Raw genomic sequence first — 17,151 nt, forward strand, 5'->3', positions numbered from 1 at the left:
CAGACAAAGAAAAGTCCCGGTTTTTAAGACATTATTTTGAGGGTGTCTATTACTAGTGACCGGAACAGCAATTATGAACTTGTGATCAGCTCTTTTTCCGTGGCTGCTTCACACCTTCTCCACTATCCTTTACTCAAAACTCCTGGTGCCAGATGTCTTGAAATGCAGACTAGTGATATGGTACATGTCCTATATGTTACCTAATGCTGCAAGGAGTCTGGGAAGTTCCCTACGATCGAATACATTAACATTTCTATGGCAGTGTGAACGGATACACTAGGTGGGTTACATAAAAATTATACAGTCATATAGAAGATCGGGTTAGGCTTTGCCACCACACTTATGAAAAAACTTTGGTTTCCAGAAATTGTGGTATCGCAGATGAAGACGGCAGTCTCGGTCTCACCATCTTTACTTGGGGATACGAACTCGTCTCACTGCCACAGGTATCCTCCTCATCCAATTAGCCTCTAGGGCTGTCAGCTCTTCCCTCCTAAATGTCTTTTGAAGTTCACTGCTTCTGGCTATCCACCTGCTATATCCATTCAGGCCACCAGGACCTTGCCCTGGATGACCTCCCGAGCTTCTTCCAGGACTCTGCCTCCAAACGGCGCCCACCCTTGATCTGTGCTCCTTCCTGCAGCCAGGGCGGTCTCTCACACAGGTATGGCTGTGGGACTCCCCTGCGTGAAACATTTATGTGCATTCCTACTGCCAGCTGGATAAAGTTCAGATGTCTTCATATGTCTGTACAAGGCCCTCGCTAACTTTCCCAGCCTTATCTCTTGCCATTTTCCATCTCAAGGTCAAAGCCCAGGCCTTCCTAAACTATTTTTAGATCTCTAAGAGAAAGCTGTTTGCTCTCGTCTTCGAACAAGTTGTTCCCTCTTTGACAGCGGGCTAATAAAGATCACAACTCCTCCTTCAAGATAGAAATGAAAACTCAAGATAAATGAGTGTCAGTGTGTGCAGAGGACTACACGAACCAGAGCCAAAGAAATCCAGGTCTCTACACCTATGTTTACTTCTGGCTAACGCTTGAGGAACTACTTTTTGTACTGGAACAAGAATCAATGCAGAAATGATTACATATCCAAATTTGGATTTGTTTTCATCGAGTATACAGACAATGAAATACATAACATATTTCCTAAATTTTTATATTACCATCACAAAAGTGATACAACCAAGTGAGAGAATATTGGGAAAAGAAAAACAGGGGAGATCCGTATTTTCATCATTCTAAATAACAACTACTATGATTACCATCCAGAAGGGTGAGGTCCATGAAGGAAGGGCAACATGTACCCTGTTCATTGCCATGTTTTTAATTTTGTAAAAACGTGAATATCTGAATAAATGACTGATGCTTCATTTTGGTGTAGAGAATTCAAAATTCAAACATACTTGAACTTTCTACTATATACACCTACTCGGCAACTTAGAGAATTTCAATTGCAGTACATGTAAAGTGTTGGTCGTTCATGCCAGAGATAATCAGAGAAAGGCAAACTATAGAAGTGGTGTGAAAGCCAGAAAAGTCGGTAGTTTTTTTTTTTTTCTTCAGTGAAGCTTTGGGAAAGATGATAAAGCAAGATGGAAGAAAAACTGACCCTCAGAGGTTGTATCACTTTTGTGATGATAATATAAAAACTGACCCATCGATGACATGGGTGACAGGACCCACTCAGGTGGAGCGGGAGGCGGGAATGAGGGGCCAAGAAATGACTTCTAGCATAAGTGACACATGCCACCCAGCAAAATAAGTGTGTCAGCATCTTGTTAGAACTGGAGGTGGAAGCCACTTAGACAAGTTTCTGATGAGCAAAGGAGTAAATGGATCAGTTAAATCGGAATCTCTGCTTGGTATCTGCAAAGGTGTCCAGGTCGCGGACATCCGGGAAAATCACTTTCTGGATTGAAAGAAGCTAAGGAGAGAACTAAATGCAAAGCCCGGGTCTGACCTGGATCCCTTTGCTATTAAAACACGTTATTGAGACAATTGGAGAAATCCAGATGGGGTTTAAAGATTAGATGGTAGGGACGCGTCAGTGTTGTTCCTAATCTGGGGACTTGTAATGTGGTTGTGTAGGAACATGCTCCTTTGTGTTAAAAATACACACTAAAGTATTCAGAGATATGGGGCATCGTGTTGGTAGCTTAAACCCAGTATTCATGAAAAAAAGTTTTTGTATGGTACTTGCAACGTTTCTATGAGGGTGAAATTATTTCAAAAGAAAAAAATGATAGTCTCTGAGGGTGGGTCTGGGCATCAGTATTTTAAAAATGGCCCAGGTGATTCTAATGTACAACCAAGGCCAGAAAACACTGCTCCAGGCAGGTCTTCATTATTGTGAAAGAAAAAAAAAAGGTTACATACTTTTGCACTGAGTACATGAACCATAACTTATTTAATCAAACTCTTCCCACTTTTCCTTCAGACGTGGTTTATTGAAGAGTTTTTTATACTCCAGACAAGACAGAATCTCTCTCCTATGAGGACTCAGTGTCGAAGAGGAAATAGATATAAACAAACAGACAATGTGCTGTGGTAACAAGATAACTGCTATTGGCTACACTACTATAATGGAGGGAAGATGTTAGGAACACACACGTGGACCTCCCGTGCAGACCATGGGCGCCTTTGGAAGCTTCCTCAGAGGAGGGAACATCAGTCAGATCGACCTTTACACATGGACACTGTTTCCTATTTAATTACCACAAATACTCCTGCAACAAACACCTGTGCAGGTTAACTTTCCATTTTTCAGTCCTGCCGTCATTCTCCTCCTCTGGTTAGATTCCAAGAAGTAGAATTCTGGGACAAATTGTATGGAATAACCCCATAGTTTGTAATACCTACAGCCCCTTAGCTGTCACCAGCAAGATAAGGGTGTCTATTATACAGTAGCCTTACTGGAAATGGGCATTGGTAGTTTAAAATTTCTTTGCCATTAGCAGAAAACAAGTATTTCTTTGCTATTAGGTTAAACATTTTTTCCATTAATCCTTTCCTTCAAGCACAAAGTTAAGATCTTTACAGTTACAACCAACAGAGTGTCAGGGAACGTTACCAGTGAAATAACATCCTAGAGTGTCTCGTGCTAGAGATAATGTCATCTGTTCCCATAAACCACACAAGCGGCTGTGCCACACTTAGAGGCAGCCAAAGAAATCAGATTTCTATTCCTGCTAAGATCCTTGACCTCTAAAACGTATTATGAGCTCAATGAGGACAGAGGAAATGTCGTTTGATTCTGAAATCCTATCACAATGTCAGCAAGTAAAACATACTCTGTAATGGTTTGCCATACGAATAAGTAGAAAAAATAATGGCTGGTGACCAAGTCGAGATTGACACCGTACTTCCTGAGCTGTACACGTTTGACACAAACTTGGCTCAGGAAACATCCCATGGGGGAAAGATTAGGAACTTGTTCTCCCCCCTCCCTTCCTGCCACACCAATGGGGAGCCCAGAGTCCCTGTGTGCCTGGGACAGTTCTGCTTCATGCTTTTTGTCTTAGCATCTTGTCTGATTGGAGTTGCCTTTCAAACAGGTCCTGGGTTGGGCTGGAAGATCTACGGTCACCCTGCAGCTAAAGAATGTCCCCTTCATGAACAGCAGGTCTAAGTACAAAGTGCTTCCCTGATCAGGGAGCTTGTCTTTGTGTCGCTCTGAACTTCACTTTGAAGACCTAGGAGCAGATAACTCTTTTGGCCTCTAAGTGCTTTTATAATACTTGAACATTTAAAGCCAAGTAATCTACAAATCGTTAATCCCTAATTAAGAGAACATTCCGTGGTTATATCAGCATTCTTTATTCCATGCTATTGAGGGAAGTGAGGCATGGAAAGAAAAAGTGACTTACCCAAGGTCAGAGCAAGTATGACTCATCAGCCACGGGAGAGAAATTTGTTCGAGTACCAACTTGCGGATTTTTGATTAATTTTCTAAAGCACACAGTCATTAATTTGCAATTAAATCTCCTGAGCAATTAGCTTAGAAAGATATTCATTATTTAGTAGATGGCTTTGTAAACTGCAGGCAGTAATAATACATTTCAAACTGTATTAGTAAAATCGCAGCATACCTTGGATAATATTTTTTAATGGGCATAAATTTCATGATTAATAATATTTTAGTTTCACTGAACAACACTCTGCATTCAAACCTAGACTACGGGTTCCAAGCTAAAGATGAAAATTTAAAATGAACATTTAAATGGTTACATTTTTACATTTTACAAGTATGTCAATATTTCATACAAGGGTACACAGTTTAGATAAGATTTTAGCAGATTAACATCTTGGATTATAGGAGAAAATCTTAAAGTCATTCTCTATAGCAAGGAAACAAAACTGATGAGAATAAATTTCATAGGCTATGCCCAAGAACCATATAAAAAAAAGACTCTACTCCTTGTATAAAATGGAGAGGCCTAACATATATGCAGCTGGAGAGACTCACTATTAGAGACAAATCACTCCCACGTTAATTTATAAATATACTGTAATGCTAGTCAAAGTCCCATTTGCATCCTGTGGGGGTGAGGTAAATAATTTGACAAACTCACGTAAAGTTCACGTAGTGGAATAAATTTAAGAGAATAGCCAAGAAAACTTTTTAAAGTACAAATAAACTTCAACAATAAAAATAGCATTTTGCTGGCAAAGTCCCACAGAATAAAATTGAAAGTTCAGAAAAGCACAGGTGTATATAAGCATCCAATAAATGAGAAATAATGAAAGGAAGGACGGATTTAATAAACAAACTTGTGACACCGGAATAGATTTATATGTCAAAATAAGTTTTAGATGGATAGAACACTTCAATGGAAGAAAATGAAAACAAAATGCGGAAGGCTTTCCTATATGTGATTTCAAAGGTAGAAATAAAAAAGACTGATAGATTTGACATTAAACCAAACAATACTAAAATAAATACATATTATGGATATTAATCATTTGTCATTTATACTATAATCCCTTAAATTTATTATTTGTCTTTTCATTTCATTAGTTTCTTTGGACACACAAAAATTTAAAAAAATAAAATAAAATGAAATATCAATCCCTTCTTTCAAGTTTCTTTGCTTTTGCCTAGAAATGATTTTCTTAATCCCAAACCAGACCAATTTTCACTTATATTTTCTTATACTGTTTTCATTGTGTCTTATTTTATGTCACTTAAATAGATGAAAGGTCAAAACATGGCTCTGTCCTATGTTGGCTGTTTGATTTGACAATGTTACTTAAACTCTCTGAGTCTCAATTTCATTTTCCTGAATAAACAGATATAATAATACCCACCTATTAGAGCTGCTGTGGAGATTACAAGAAATAATTTACATAAAAAGGCATTTATCAGAGTAGAACCTGATATATAAAGAGAGTCAAAAAGTGGTAGTTATGACTTTTAATGCGATCACATTAATATTTCACTTCTTAATTTCACTGATATATTGTCATGAATAGCAACGTCTGGGAATGGTATTTTTACCTGATTTTAAAACAAATTTCACAGTATTTAATTAATGCTATAGTTTTCTACTTTGTCATTATTTTTAAACCCTAATATATGCCATTCAGAAAAATATCTTACTTCTCTGAAGACTCTCCAGTGATGTATCCAGCATCCTTATCAGATGACCAAGTCACAGTGTAATCCAAGAATATTAAAAGGTTTCTTATACCCCAGACCTGCAGAGATCATGTTCAAGCTTGAAATACAAATAGAACGTTTACGTCTTACCTCTAGCAGGCCGTCCTCTGGCAGATCGGTACAGTGAACAGCGTTCTGGATCTTAGTTTTACCAAAGACAGCTCTGAGAGTTCCAGGACGTAAATGCCGGGCAATTTCCTATGAAATACACATTTGCAGACAGGTTAAGTCAGTCAGACAGTGTTACCAAGAAAAACACCAGCTCTATGAAACACCTGAATTCTTTGTTTATGAAATATATGCATGCATTGGTAGTACTGATTTTTCCTGGAAATCGCCAGAATGTATGGAAACTGAGGAAAATTCTCAGGTCACTCGTAAGGCTTTTTCTGTGGCCCAACATAAAGTCCACTGTAATCTACATTAGGGGAAATAATAGTGACATTTCACATAAAATATGGACCCCGTTCATTTCTGTGAAAGACTTGTATTTTATAAAGACAACAGCAATCCTAACAACTTGATTTAAGATGAACTAGTTTGATGGCATGGATTTTAAAAGGTGTTGTTTTGTGTGTTTTTTTAAATTTCACAGTTGTATCCGCTTAGTACTAGCTCACGTTTAGGGGGAAAAGGGTCACAAATAACTCATAAAACTGTGGGTAAAGGAAACAAGAGTTGAAAAATTAACGATATGGGAGTGTTAATGACCTACTTGGTCTTTCTTTTATCCTAAGTTAAATATTTTCAAAAATCCTATTTTAATTTTGAAATATATCATATATACAAACAGGTACTTAATTATATATATATATATAATATATAATATATAACATATATAATATATATAAATATATGAACATTTAAAAATAAAACAAATACCTGTGTACCCATTATTAAGCTGAATTAAAATATTACTATAACATCAAAATCCCCTGTGTACCCCATCCTCATTCCGCCCAATCTTATTTCCACACAGAAGCAGCCGTTGATCTAAATTTCACTTAAAGATTCCCTTGTTTTGTTTAATGTTAAAACACTGTTTTTCAGGTTTTTCCACATTAATGTGTATGCTGTAATTCATTTGTTTTTATTACTATGTAGATTCCAGTGTGTGACAGAGCTGACTTTATCCATTTTCCTGTTGATGAGCATTCAAACATTCATTTCTTCTCTCCCTCTCTTTCTCTCTCTCTCTCTCCCCCTTTCTCTCTCACTTTCACACAAAATCACAAATAATTCTGCTACAAGCGTCCTTGTAGGGGGTATGGGGAGCAACTATGAGAGTTTCTATGGCATCTCAGGGCACATGCATATCCAGTTTTACTAAGTGCTGCCAAACCATTTTCCCATGTAAGTGGTACTAACAGTTTGCCCTCAGCATCAGTGCACAAGAGTTCCCACTCTCCACACGAAGCCCAACATTTGATACTGGCTGACTTTTCAATTTTGCCATTCTGGTGGGTGTGTGAAATGGTATCTCGTGTTCTTAGTTCAAATTTCCCTGATTATTAAAGAAGTTCAGTGTCTTGTCATATATATCTGCATCTGTAAAATGCCTATTCTTGTCTTTTCTTGATTTTTCTACTGGCTTATTCTTTGTCTTTTTAATTGTTATTCTTAATATACTCTAAATTCTACTTTTCTTCAGTTACGTATGATGCAAATTTCGTTTCCCAGTATGTAACTTATATTTGACTTTTCTTTACTAGGTTTCTTGATGACCAGAAATACTCAATTTTAATGGAATTAAGTTTATCAATCTTTTCACTTACGATGTGTGCTTTTTTGTTTCTTGAGGAATCATTCCCTACTCTAAGATCGTAACAGTACTCTATTGCCCCCCAATATCTTTAAAATGTTATCTTTCCCATTAAATTCTTCATCTACCCAGATTTATTGACTTGTGACTCTGATGTGAGGTAGATATCCACTTCCATTTTTCCCACATGTATAGTTCATTGTCCTGTATCGTGTATTGAATAGTTTCCCACTTTCCCCACCCACCTCTAATGGTAGCTCTGTTATAAATAAGGTTTCCATGTAGGTATGGTTCTGTTTTAGTTTGCTATTCAGCTCCAATGGGCTCTTCTTCCAGTCTTACAGCTATACTATACTGTCTTACTATGACTTCATAACGGGTCTTCATCTGGTAGGGCAAGTTCCCCAGACTGGTTTTGAATGCAGTAAGTGTGCCTTGCCAATCAACTATCTGAGTGAAGATGTCACATACATGGCTGGTTATAAGTCTAGAGTGCACTGGAGCCCTCCACCCCGCATAGAACAATTTGGGAGTCAATAGCCTATATTTGGTAGACCTGGGGTCTAAAGTGATCAGTTGGATGAGATCATGAAGGCAATACTAATAAACAAAGGAGAGAAAGCCCAGGGGCTTCATATCATTAAAAAAATCAAGGAGATGAGTAGAGATAAGCAAAGGAGACTGAGAAGGAATGGCCCACTCTCACGTAATCATCATCCTAAACAAGATATGGTACATTTCTCAAGTTCCCTCTAGTTCTCTCCTGATTGATTCTATTTTCTAGTGAAGAAGGTGGCAAGGTTATCATCAGCTGCGAGAAGGAAGGGGAGGATGCTTTGGAGGTCTCAGGAGAAAAAAGAAGGTAAGAGAAACATTTTAGAGAGCAGGAAAGTGAACGGACTGGGGAGAGGTACCAGGGTCGCTGAGTAGCACTACAGGACGGGACCTCTCAAGGTTAGTGATCATGAAGGTGAAGGGGTCGGGGGGTGGGGGTGGGGGCGGTCACTCAAGTTATCTGTGTTCTTCTCCCGCCATGTTTACTGGTATATTATGTTTAGGTGACGGGTAATGATGAAGCATAAAGATATAGAACAATAAGTAGTTTCTTTACAGCTATTGTTAAAATTTAGGCTTTCATTTTGGATCTTTTCTCTTTTTTTGGAAATTTATTGATCCATTGATTTTATTTTTGATTACCGTAAAATATCACATACACCTATAAAAGTCAAACATACTGAAATCCTAAATGTGAAAGCCCAGGAGAATCCCCCACAGATCATTTCCTGGCAGATTGTCCCTAATTGTTCTTCACTGATTCGTGTTCCTTCCTCCCTCTCGTTGTATTCTACAGAGAAAACTATCCCACCATGCACAGTTCCTGCCCTTGATGAAGCTGAAATGAGTTATCAGGTACAAAAAAAACAAAGTACCAACATGCAATTTTCATTTAATAACATATATTTTTATAAGTTACTGAAGTACGTACAAGTGAGGGTTTTGAAACAGTCTTTCCAACTCTACCAAGTTTCTGGCATATTCACCCTCCACTACGACCTTGCCTGCTCAGCCCCATCCAGTTGAATGCTTGGTTATTGCTCAGCTCATCATAAGTATTAAAAATTCCGCTCAGGTAATCCTGCAGTGGGATGATGAATTCTGGCTTAAAGAATGACCTCTAAATGTAAGATGTGGAAAGAGTGCACTAAGCAGAATGGCGATTAGCAAAATATTGAAAACAAAGAAGAGAAAGTGTATGTAATTATCCTGTTGTGTACATTATAAAGAATATTACTGTTTATTAACTAATAGGTCTATCAGACTGATAAAATATATCTGGACAAAAAATAAACAAAGAAAAACAAATTGCTTCCTTAGAAAGCCATTCGGTTTCAGTTCTTCATAATACAGGAGAGATGCGAAAGAATAAAACTGACCTTTCACTTAAGAAATGAGTTAAACTGGGAAGAGATTTGTGAAATTTACTGATTATAGAAATTTTTAAGAAAGACAACTTTGTGATCAATTACAGAGAACATTCATAAAATGAGTGGCATGTGGTGGGTAATCATACCTGGTCATTAGGTTTAATTTTGGAAAACTTTGAAATAAAAGGAAAACAGTCTTCCCTAAACTCTAGGATAACTGGGTCAGCAGTGATACAGATAAGTGATAAATACGAAGAGGAACTAGAGTAGCTTCAGTCTTTAAGCCCTAACACTGCCGTGAAACATAACAGAAAATCGTATTATAATCATTGCCCTCATTTCACAGGCACCAAGGGTATAAATAGAAGCCAGTATAGAAAGGCCAATGAGGCAAGCACCACCATTAAAACAGCAGATATTTCTGTTTCTAGCCATTACTGGTACTCTTCGTAACGAGTCCTGTATGCAATATTAAAATGTACGGACTAAATTCTCTCCCTGGTACTTCAAGAACAGCTTACCAAAGCTGACCTTCAAACAGCTTCCCCATTTGCATGCAACTTTGGATTAACTTGTACATTACATTAAAATTAATGTAACGTGTACGTTACATTAAAATTGTAATGCAGTTACAATTTTATATTCCTGGAAGACAAGCAACAGCAGACTAATTTGCAACTAAAACAACGTAATGAAACAATGGAAGGAATAAGAAGCAGGAAAGTAAAACGGAGGAGAAGTCTAAAGCCTACTTTCTATAAGTTCTACCTTCTAGAACCTATGCACAGGATTCAGAAAAGTAATCTTCACAGCAACCTGCAAAATTAAACTCCGCTACTTATGGATCAATCTCATTGAGCCGTCAAAGAACTCACAGTGAATGCATTTGTGTCACCGGCTCTGGAGATCGCATGGACTGTTCACAGGAAGAATCGTTAAAACGTCTGCCTTGTGAACTCTGCCTTTTCACTACGAAGGAATTAGCTGTAATGTAAATTTGTACAACTTGTAGAGGGTCATAATTAAATGCGATTTTAAGTGAAACATTTAGACAATTCCATCCTGTCCGTCCCACTAGGTTTCAGTGCATCGCCTGCCACAGTAATTAATCACTGCCTCTTTTTGAGCTGCTGCTACTTCAGCCAACAGGAGGCACTGGCTGAAATAAAGTCTTGTTTCAGGCAGCTGTTATTTTAAAAGGCAAAATGAAGATCCCCTGGTTTTCCTCTATGTAAATGTTGGGCAAATCTCTGCTCACTTTTATGCAAGTGACTTTCGAGTGCAGCGTAAACCACAGGGCCTCATTCATGCGAGTCAAGCCTGAAAAAATACACCTCAGCATAGGGGACAATGACATTGCATCTTGGTAAACATCTTCCTATTTCTTTTTTGTCTTTACCAAACACTGTGTCACAGAGACGAGGTTGAACCATTGAAGTACAGTCACATCACCACCGCGGAGCTCAAGAGGGACTCTCAATCCTTCCCCTGAGAACTGTTCTGCACAGTCCACCACTTCCTGTCGAAAGAAAGAACTGCTATGCCAACTTCCTCTACTCGCCTAAAGAAACGGGCAGCTCAGTGCTCGGAAATAAAATAATGAAATAGCTGGCTCCATTCTGGGCACCTCTAAGAAGGACAACAACCGTTGTAAATCCAGCACACGGAGAATGTCCATGAAAGGTTGACTGAGTCCCAGCGATGACGATTTTGTGCAAGAGTGAACAAATGGATGAAATCACAACATGCCCACGTGTGTACACTTCATTACCCTAGCTGATGACCGGGTAGGGAAATTAGGCCTCTGCTTTCCAACAGCCCAGGTCCCTTTGGCTGCATTACACTCTTCAGATGCGCCCATTTTAAAGAATCCTGAAGCAAGCCCTTGTAAAATGCAAGGAAGCACCATTTGCTATATCTCTTTTGTGAGGTGGTGGTTTGCTATGTCAGATGTTCTCACTAGGGCACACCTGTCTGAGAACGGAATTGAGAACTCCAAGCACTAATCCCTCAGCTCTGGAAGTGACTTGCTCTGTGACCTTGGTTAAGGAGACATTACTCTTTCATCACAGATAGAAAGCAGCGTGTGGAGAAGATGAAACGAGGTGGGACCAATCCACCGGAGTAGCAGATTTCTAAATGCATGCTCAGAAATGACTCTTCCAGCTGGGATATTAAGACACACTTAAATTCCCCAGAGAATTACAGAACCTCCTGGTGAATAGCCATAGTGTAGAAAAGACTAATCCACTCTCAACATTAGTGGTCATATGACAGTAAATAGCTTTCATCCTATTTTTTGAACATCACTATTACCTATTTTTAAAACAGATACTCCTCTATACCTCTATAATGCAATAACTCACATTCTTATATGACCTTGAGGCAAGATCCCTAATTACAGAGGAAAAAATAAACTCTATAGTTGCAAGGACAAGCATATTTTCTTGGTTATATATATTTTTCAAAACACTCAACTGGGTAGAGAATATACTGTATTATCCTCTTGATGAGAACATTTAATAAATCAGAATACCCGATTGCCTAGAAAATTCACAGTAAAGTTGTTGCCTTTAGAACTATCTTATTTTCTTTCCCCAGGTCTTTACTGCAAACAGATTTTTTTCCTCATCTTTAGTTTTTATAATAGCTTTTTTTAAAAAACAAAAATCTTTTCTTCAGGAGTTATATTGCAAAAGGTAACTTTATCCTCCCCCGAAATTCATTTTCTCTCCCTAACAAAATTGCACATTATGACTTGCATCTTGAAACACAAAATTTACATCGTTAAGAAAACATTCCGTTTCTTCGGTTGTTCTCTTCTTGATTATCTGAGCTACGCTTTTCCCTGCCAAAGCCATGTTCAGAATGCAACACAGATTTCATTTTCTCTTGTACTGTTGGAATGAAGCAAATTTTTTTTCTAACAAAGATAACTTTGAACTTCAACCAGTCTGTGTAGTTGAGTATTTTAGGAAATCACAGAAAAACTAATTTCAAAACTGACATTCAATAGTAATTAGAATGAATGCTGGCCACCCCCAACCCCGGTCTTCTGCTAGGATCTCAAACACATGTCCCAAGACAAGTGATCGTCTCCTACTGCCACCCCCCCACACACACATTTTCCTCCCTCACTTTCATTTATCATTATACTGCATGTTTTTATAAACTGCCTTAAGTTCTTACTGAAAGAAGGAAATTCAAATAAATAAGTGAATAGATTAATGGCAATGCTGCAAGGTTTTAAGAAGTACATCCAGTTTTTAAAAAGTGTATGCAGTTAACTTATACTACAGCTATATATGTATGCATGTATTTTAACTATTATAGTGATATATAGCTACAAGCCCATTTGTTTTATTCTTAAACAGTGAATGTTTAAAAATCAAAAAATTGCCAAATGTTCATGTACTAAATATCTCACTTTGTAAAAGGTTTATTTACTTTGATAAAACTATTTAAACTCATAAAATATATGACCATTTGCTTCATTTATTTAATAAGCTATATCAAAAGGAGTGCTTTATTAAAGTAAGTGCTGTGAAATATGAGCTCCTGTATTCAGCTACGTACTTTCAAAATATAATCATTATATATTTGATTCTACTTTTAAAACATGATAAAAACCTAGTTTTTAAGTGTAAGAAATTAATGGACTGCCAAGATTTATTAGTCCAAGTACTCCAGAGAATAACAGAAACAATTAACCAGCTTTCCTTTTCATATTTTCTTTTTGGTTGTCTTGACTCAGAGTACAGTGTGTATACCAAACAAAATTCTCTGTATAGGGGAAAAGACTTAAAAGATGTCACTCACTGTCATGCCTACTCTTTATTAATATGTCCTCAGGTCAGTGTTCCAAACACCATGTAACTCTGGTATATGAACGCATCTCAGGAACCAACATGAGACTTGCTGTTTAAAGAAGACATTTTACAAAGGAAATCATGTAATCACTGAAGTCTAAATCTCTAAAACCCAGTATTACACTTTTAGAAAGAATAAGACAAATTATAAATGGATGAACATCATTTGTCTTTGACCCAGCAATTTCACCTGCAGTAGTTTACACTAAGGCAATAATTTTAAAAACTTGTGCAAACATTTATGTACCAATCTGGTCTCTCCAATGTCCTTGCACATAACTTTTTTTTTTTAGGCAACGGTAAGGGAATGGCTAACTAACCCATATACTAGCAGCTCTTAATATCCATGCTATGGAACTCTATTTAATAACATTAGAAAAGACCACAGCATATTTTTTAATTAAATAAGGATGTTACAAAATAGTAAATATTTTATGATCTTAATTTCATTTTTAGGATATGCATAAAAATACATGTTGGTCTGAGGACAAAATGTTAGCAGTGTTTACTTCTGGCAAGTAGAGAAACAGTTTTGTTTTGTTGGGTCTTGGTTCTCATCCATAATTTTCCTTATTTTTGTTTGTTTGCTTTTGGGGGGAGCGGGCTGGGGGTGATACACACAGACTATTTCGGTAATTAGAGAGAAACTAAGAAGTGCATTAACAATGCTTCATTTCACTAGTCAAGAACAGAGATGTCCTCACATTTAGTCTGGCTGAGCTCACTTGTGAGGAACTGAGCTGAAGGAGACTTGGGGCCTGGGGAGAAAGGCATTCTAAACAAGTGTGGGCCTGGTAGACTCACACCCAATGACACTTGGCACCTAATTTCACAGGAGGGAAGCAAGTAACCTGTTTCTACCAAGACAACCAGAAAAATGAGTCCTATTTGGACATTTAAATACTGGCAATCAAAGTTTGAAGTATGCATAATCTCCACTGAAGAATGCATAACGCATTCTCTCTGTGGGAAACGGAGGTCAAGAGTGTACAGGGTATAAGGAGCATGAGTTTCCTGGCTGCCCTGAAGCCTGGGGATTCAGGTTCATTGCTTATTGATAATTCTCAGGTTCATTGCTTATTGATAATTCTCAGGTTCATTGCTTATTGATAATTCTCAGGTTCATTGCTTATTGATAATTCTCAGGTTCATTGCTTATTGATAATTCTCAAGTTCATTGCTTATTGATAATTCTCAGGTTCATTGCTTATTGATAATTCTCAGGTTCATTGCTTATTGATAATTCTCAGGTTCATTGCTTATTGGTAATTCTTAGGTCCACTGCTTGTTGAGAATTCTAAATGGCCCACTACTGAGTTCCATCAAACGAGGAAAGATTTTATAGGGCTTACAGTAAGTATACACATAATTCTTGACTCTGAAATGTGATACCCATAGAATTTGAGTTTAGTGGGACCCCAAAGAAGAGCAAAAGTTAGAAAAAGACTGGATAACTCAGATGACTGCAAATGTATTCAAAAGACTTTTGTTTTTAAGCCTAAATCTAGTGAAGCCAAAAGTAGAAGTTATACACATATAATCTCATCTAGTGTGGTAACTATTAAAATGAATAAGCTAAAGTCCATTCCTATTGATCAGATAAAGAAATCGGAAAACAACAAGAAAAGACATCCCATACCTTCCATTATCCACAGAAACTGACTTAAATCTAAGTTCGTGGCTTAGTGCTGTTTTCATACTGCAGACAAATACGGCATTTTACAATAAGGCAATTTAAATCCTTTATTCTTTTTTGAAACAAACAGCATCATCAAGAGACATTTGCTGAAAGTCTGCCGAAGGCCTGAAGTGTGGTCTGCATACCCACTGGACGACATGGCCTGAGAATGCCATCAGTGCAGAATTTCAGGCCCCACCCTACCCGGCGGAAATATAAGCTACAATTCAAGATCCCAGACATTTCCTATGTGCATGGCAGTGCTGGGAACACATGCCAATTGCCCAATAAGCGGTGTGACAATCAATGATACAGGTGTTTAAAGGAAGCAAAGTCGCTCCAGGCTGGGGTGGTTAGTGGTGTCTTACAGGAAAGTCCTTGGAAAAGAAGAAAAAATGGAGTGTGGCATACTCAACCCTGTTCTGCGTAAATTTACTCTCTACCGTTTTGTAAATGTGACATATCTAGAGCTCCGAGGAATGAGCAGGGTCAGGAAAGAAACTCGTCTGAACAACTTAGTCAAAGTAACTTGCAAATAGCATACTGAGAAGGTGGCAAAGCTTCGGAAGATGCTGAAGTGAGGAATCTCGAGAGCACATGGTTTTGTTCTGAAATGTACAACCCTCAGTGAATGAGGGCAGGCTGTTTGACCCACATACATGCGTTGTCCTTTCTCACATCGCATCTGTTAAATTTAGGTTTACTTAAAATGTAGGAAACCCTCTTTTTGAAGCACCGTAACAGAAGATGCTAAGGCTCGAGGACAAGCAAAGCCAAAAACCTCGCAGGGAAAACAAAATTCAAAATATGAGGAAAGTCAGGAAAAGTGCCAAATCCAAGGAATTCTATTGGAATGAACAGATTTTTTTTTGTTGTTTAAAATAATGCAAATAGTCCATTCCTAAATTTTACAATATGAATAGTCAACTCCTAAATTATAAAAAATATTAACTCACACAATTGCTAAATTTGAGTTCACTTTCGCTATATTTTAATTGACTGCTTTCAAAAAGACCACAGCTGTGCTCACCACTACATAGGGGCAATGGCTACTGTTCTAGCTCGTGTCACCAAGCAAAACTCAACACACCCAGGTGAAAGGGGGCCACTCGTCAGCCTGGCTACATTTACGGGGCCCCCAAAGGCCCGTCCTTTGGCTCTGCAAGTGGTAGGACTGTCTCACCGGGATATAAATAAAACGTCTTATAACAACATCCTGAGAACGCTGTGGCTCAGTACTCTTCCTGCCAGCTGTAACTGATCCTGGGCTCGAACCTGGCACTGGCATCGGTGGCTTTTACCTATTGATAGACGGGTGGCAGGCTCTTTCATGTCCAAAAATGGTCATTTCCCAGGGTCTCAAGAAGGTTTAAAAATATTTGCCTTCCATCTCCACACAAAGCCTACTGTCTTTAAGGGAGTGGCTGACACTCGAAACTGACAAGCAGCACGAGTGCATTGGGGAGATATGGCCTGGCACACGTTGCTGCAGCCTCTTGGGGTTTTAAAACGCCAGCAGCTCCAGCTGGTGGTGGTGCCCTGTCACCAGGGTGGACATTCTAGCCCCTCCTTCTGATTGTGATGGGGACAAGTCTGATTGGAGTATGACTATTATTTTCTAAGACAGAGCAAGTGATCTTCTCTATGTATAAAAAGCAAAAGCAAAGGTAAGGTATTAACCTAGGAGATCTTAAAAGGAAACTGCAGCATTTGGTAGAAAACAGTTAATGCAGCCAAAGAGAGGTAAAAGAATCACTAAGGAGGAAATCTCCTCACTGAAGAAAAGGCACATTTCTATTCTAATCATTTCTGCACCTTTGACACTAGAGAAACTGTCATTAAAGATTCAGTCAGTATTTCATTTGCATTCTGTGCAAGATTAAATGTGACATCTCAGTGTCACAATTCCTAGCAGTAAATTCCGGTCATTAATAGGAAGGTTTAAAGGCCACAACTGAGAACAATCCCAAACAATTTCTAAATGCAACCTTTTAATGGCTTGGGTCACACTTACAGGAGATAATAAAGTAGCAAAAAGATATCCACAGAGTTACACCTTTAGGAAAAATATAGTGTGAGTTGCATTTCAACCCTGTGAGGTTTTAAAGAGTGTTTTTTCCATAGACCATCTGTTTTAGGATGTTAACCAACTAATTCCACCCACTTCTGAATCCCCAATGCAGAACTAACAGGAAAGCAACATCTGCCGGTTACAGGATGGTGATACATGGCATTTTTGTTTTTACAAAACTTG

The 17,151-nt window shown here is 38.1% G+C and overlaps 1 protein-coding gene across 1 annotated transcript in view; it reads right to left on the minus strand.

The window, feature by feature from the left end:
* The window catches only part of NME7 (NME/NM23 family member 7), a 107,613-nt gene that overhangs the window by 21,534 nt on the left and 68,928 nt on the right, over positions 1-17,151 (minus strand). The window contains exon 14 of the mRNA XM_088801827.1: positions 5,754-5,861. Within this exon, the coding sequence (XP_088657953.1) occupies positions 5,754-5,861 (108 nt within the window). The remainder of the gene's footprint in view (positions 1-5,753; positions 5,862-17,151) is intronic.

The sequence above is a fragment of the Rhinolophus sinicus genome, chromosome 11 (genome assembly GCF_057876585.1).
Source record: "Rhinolophus sinicus isolate RSI-liver-muscle chromosome 11, RSI-T2T, whole genome shotgun sequence".
Taxonomy (NCBI): domain Eukaryota; kingdom Metazoa; phylum Chordata; class Mammalia; order Chiroptera; family Rhinolophidae; genus Rhinolophus; species Rhinolophus sinicus.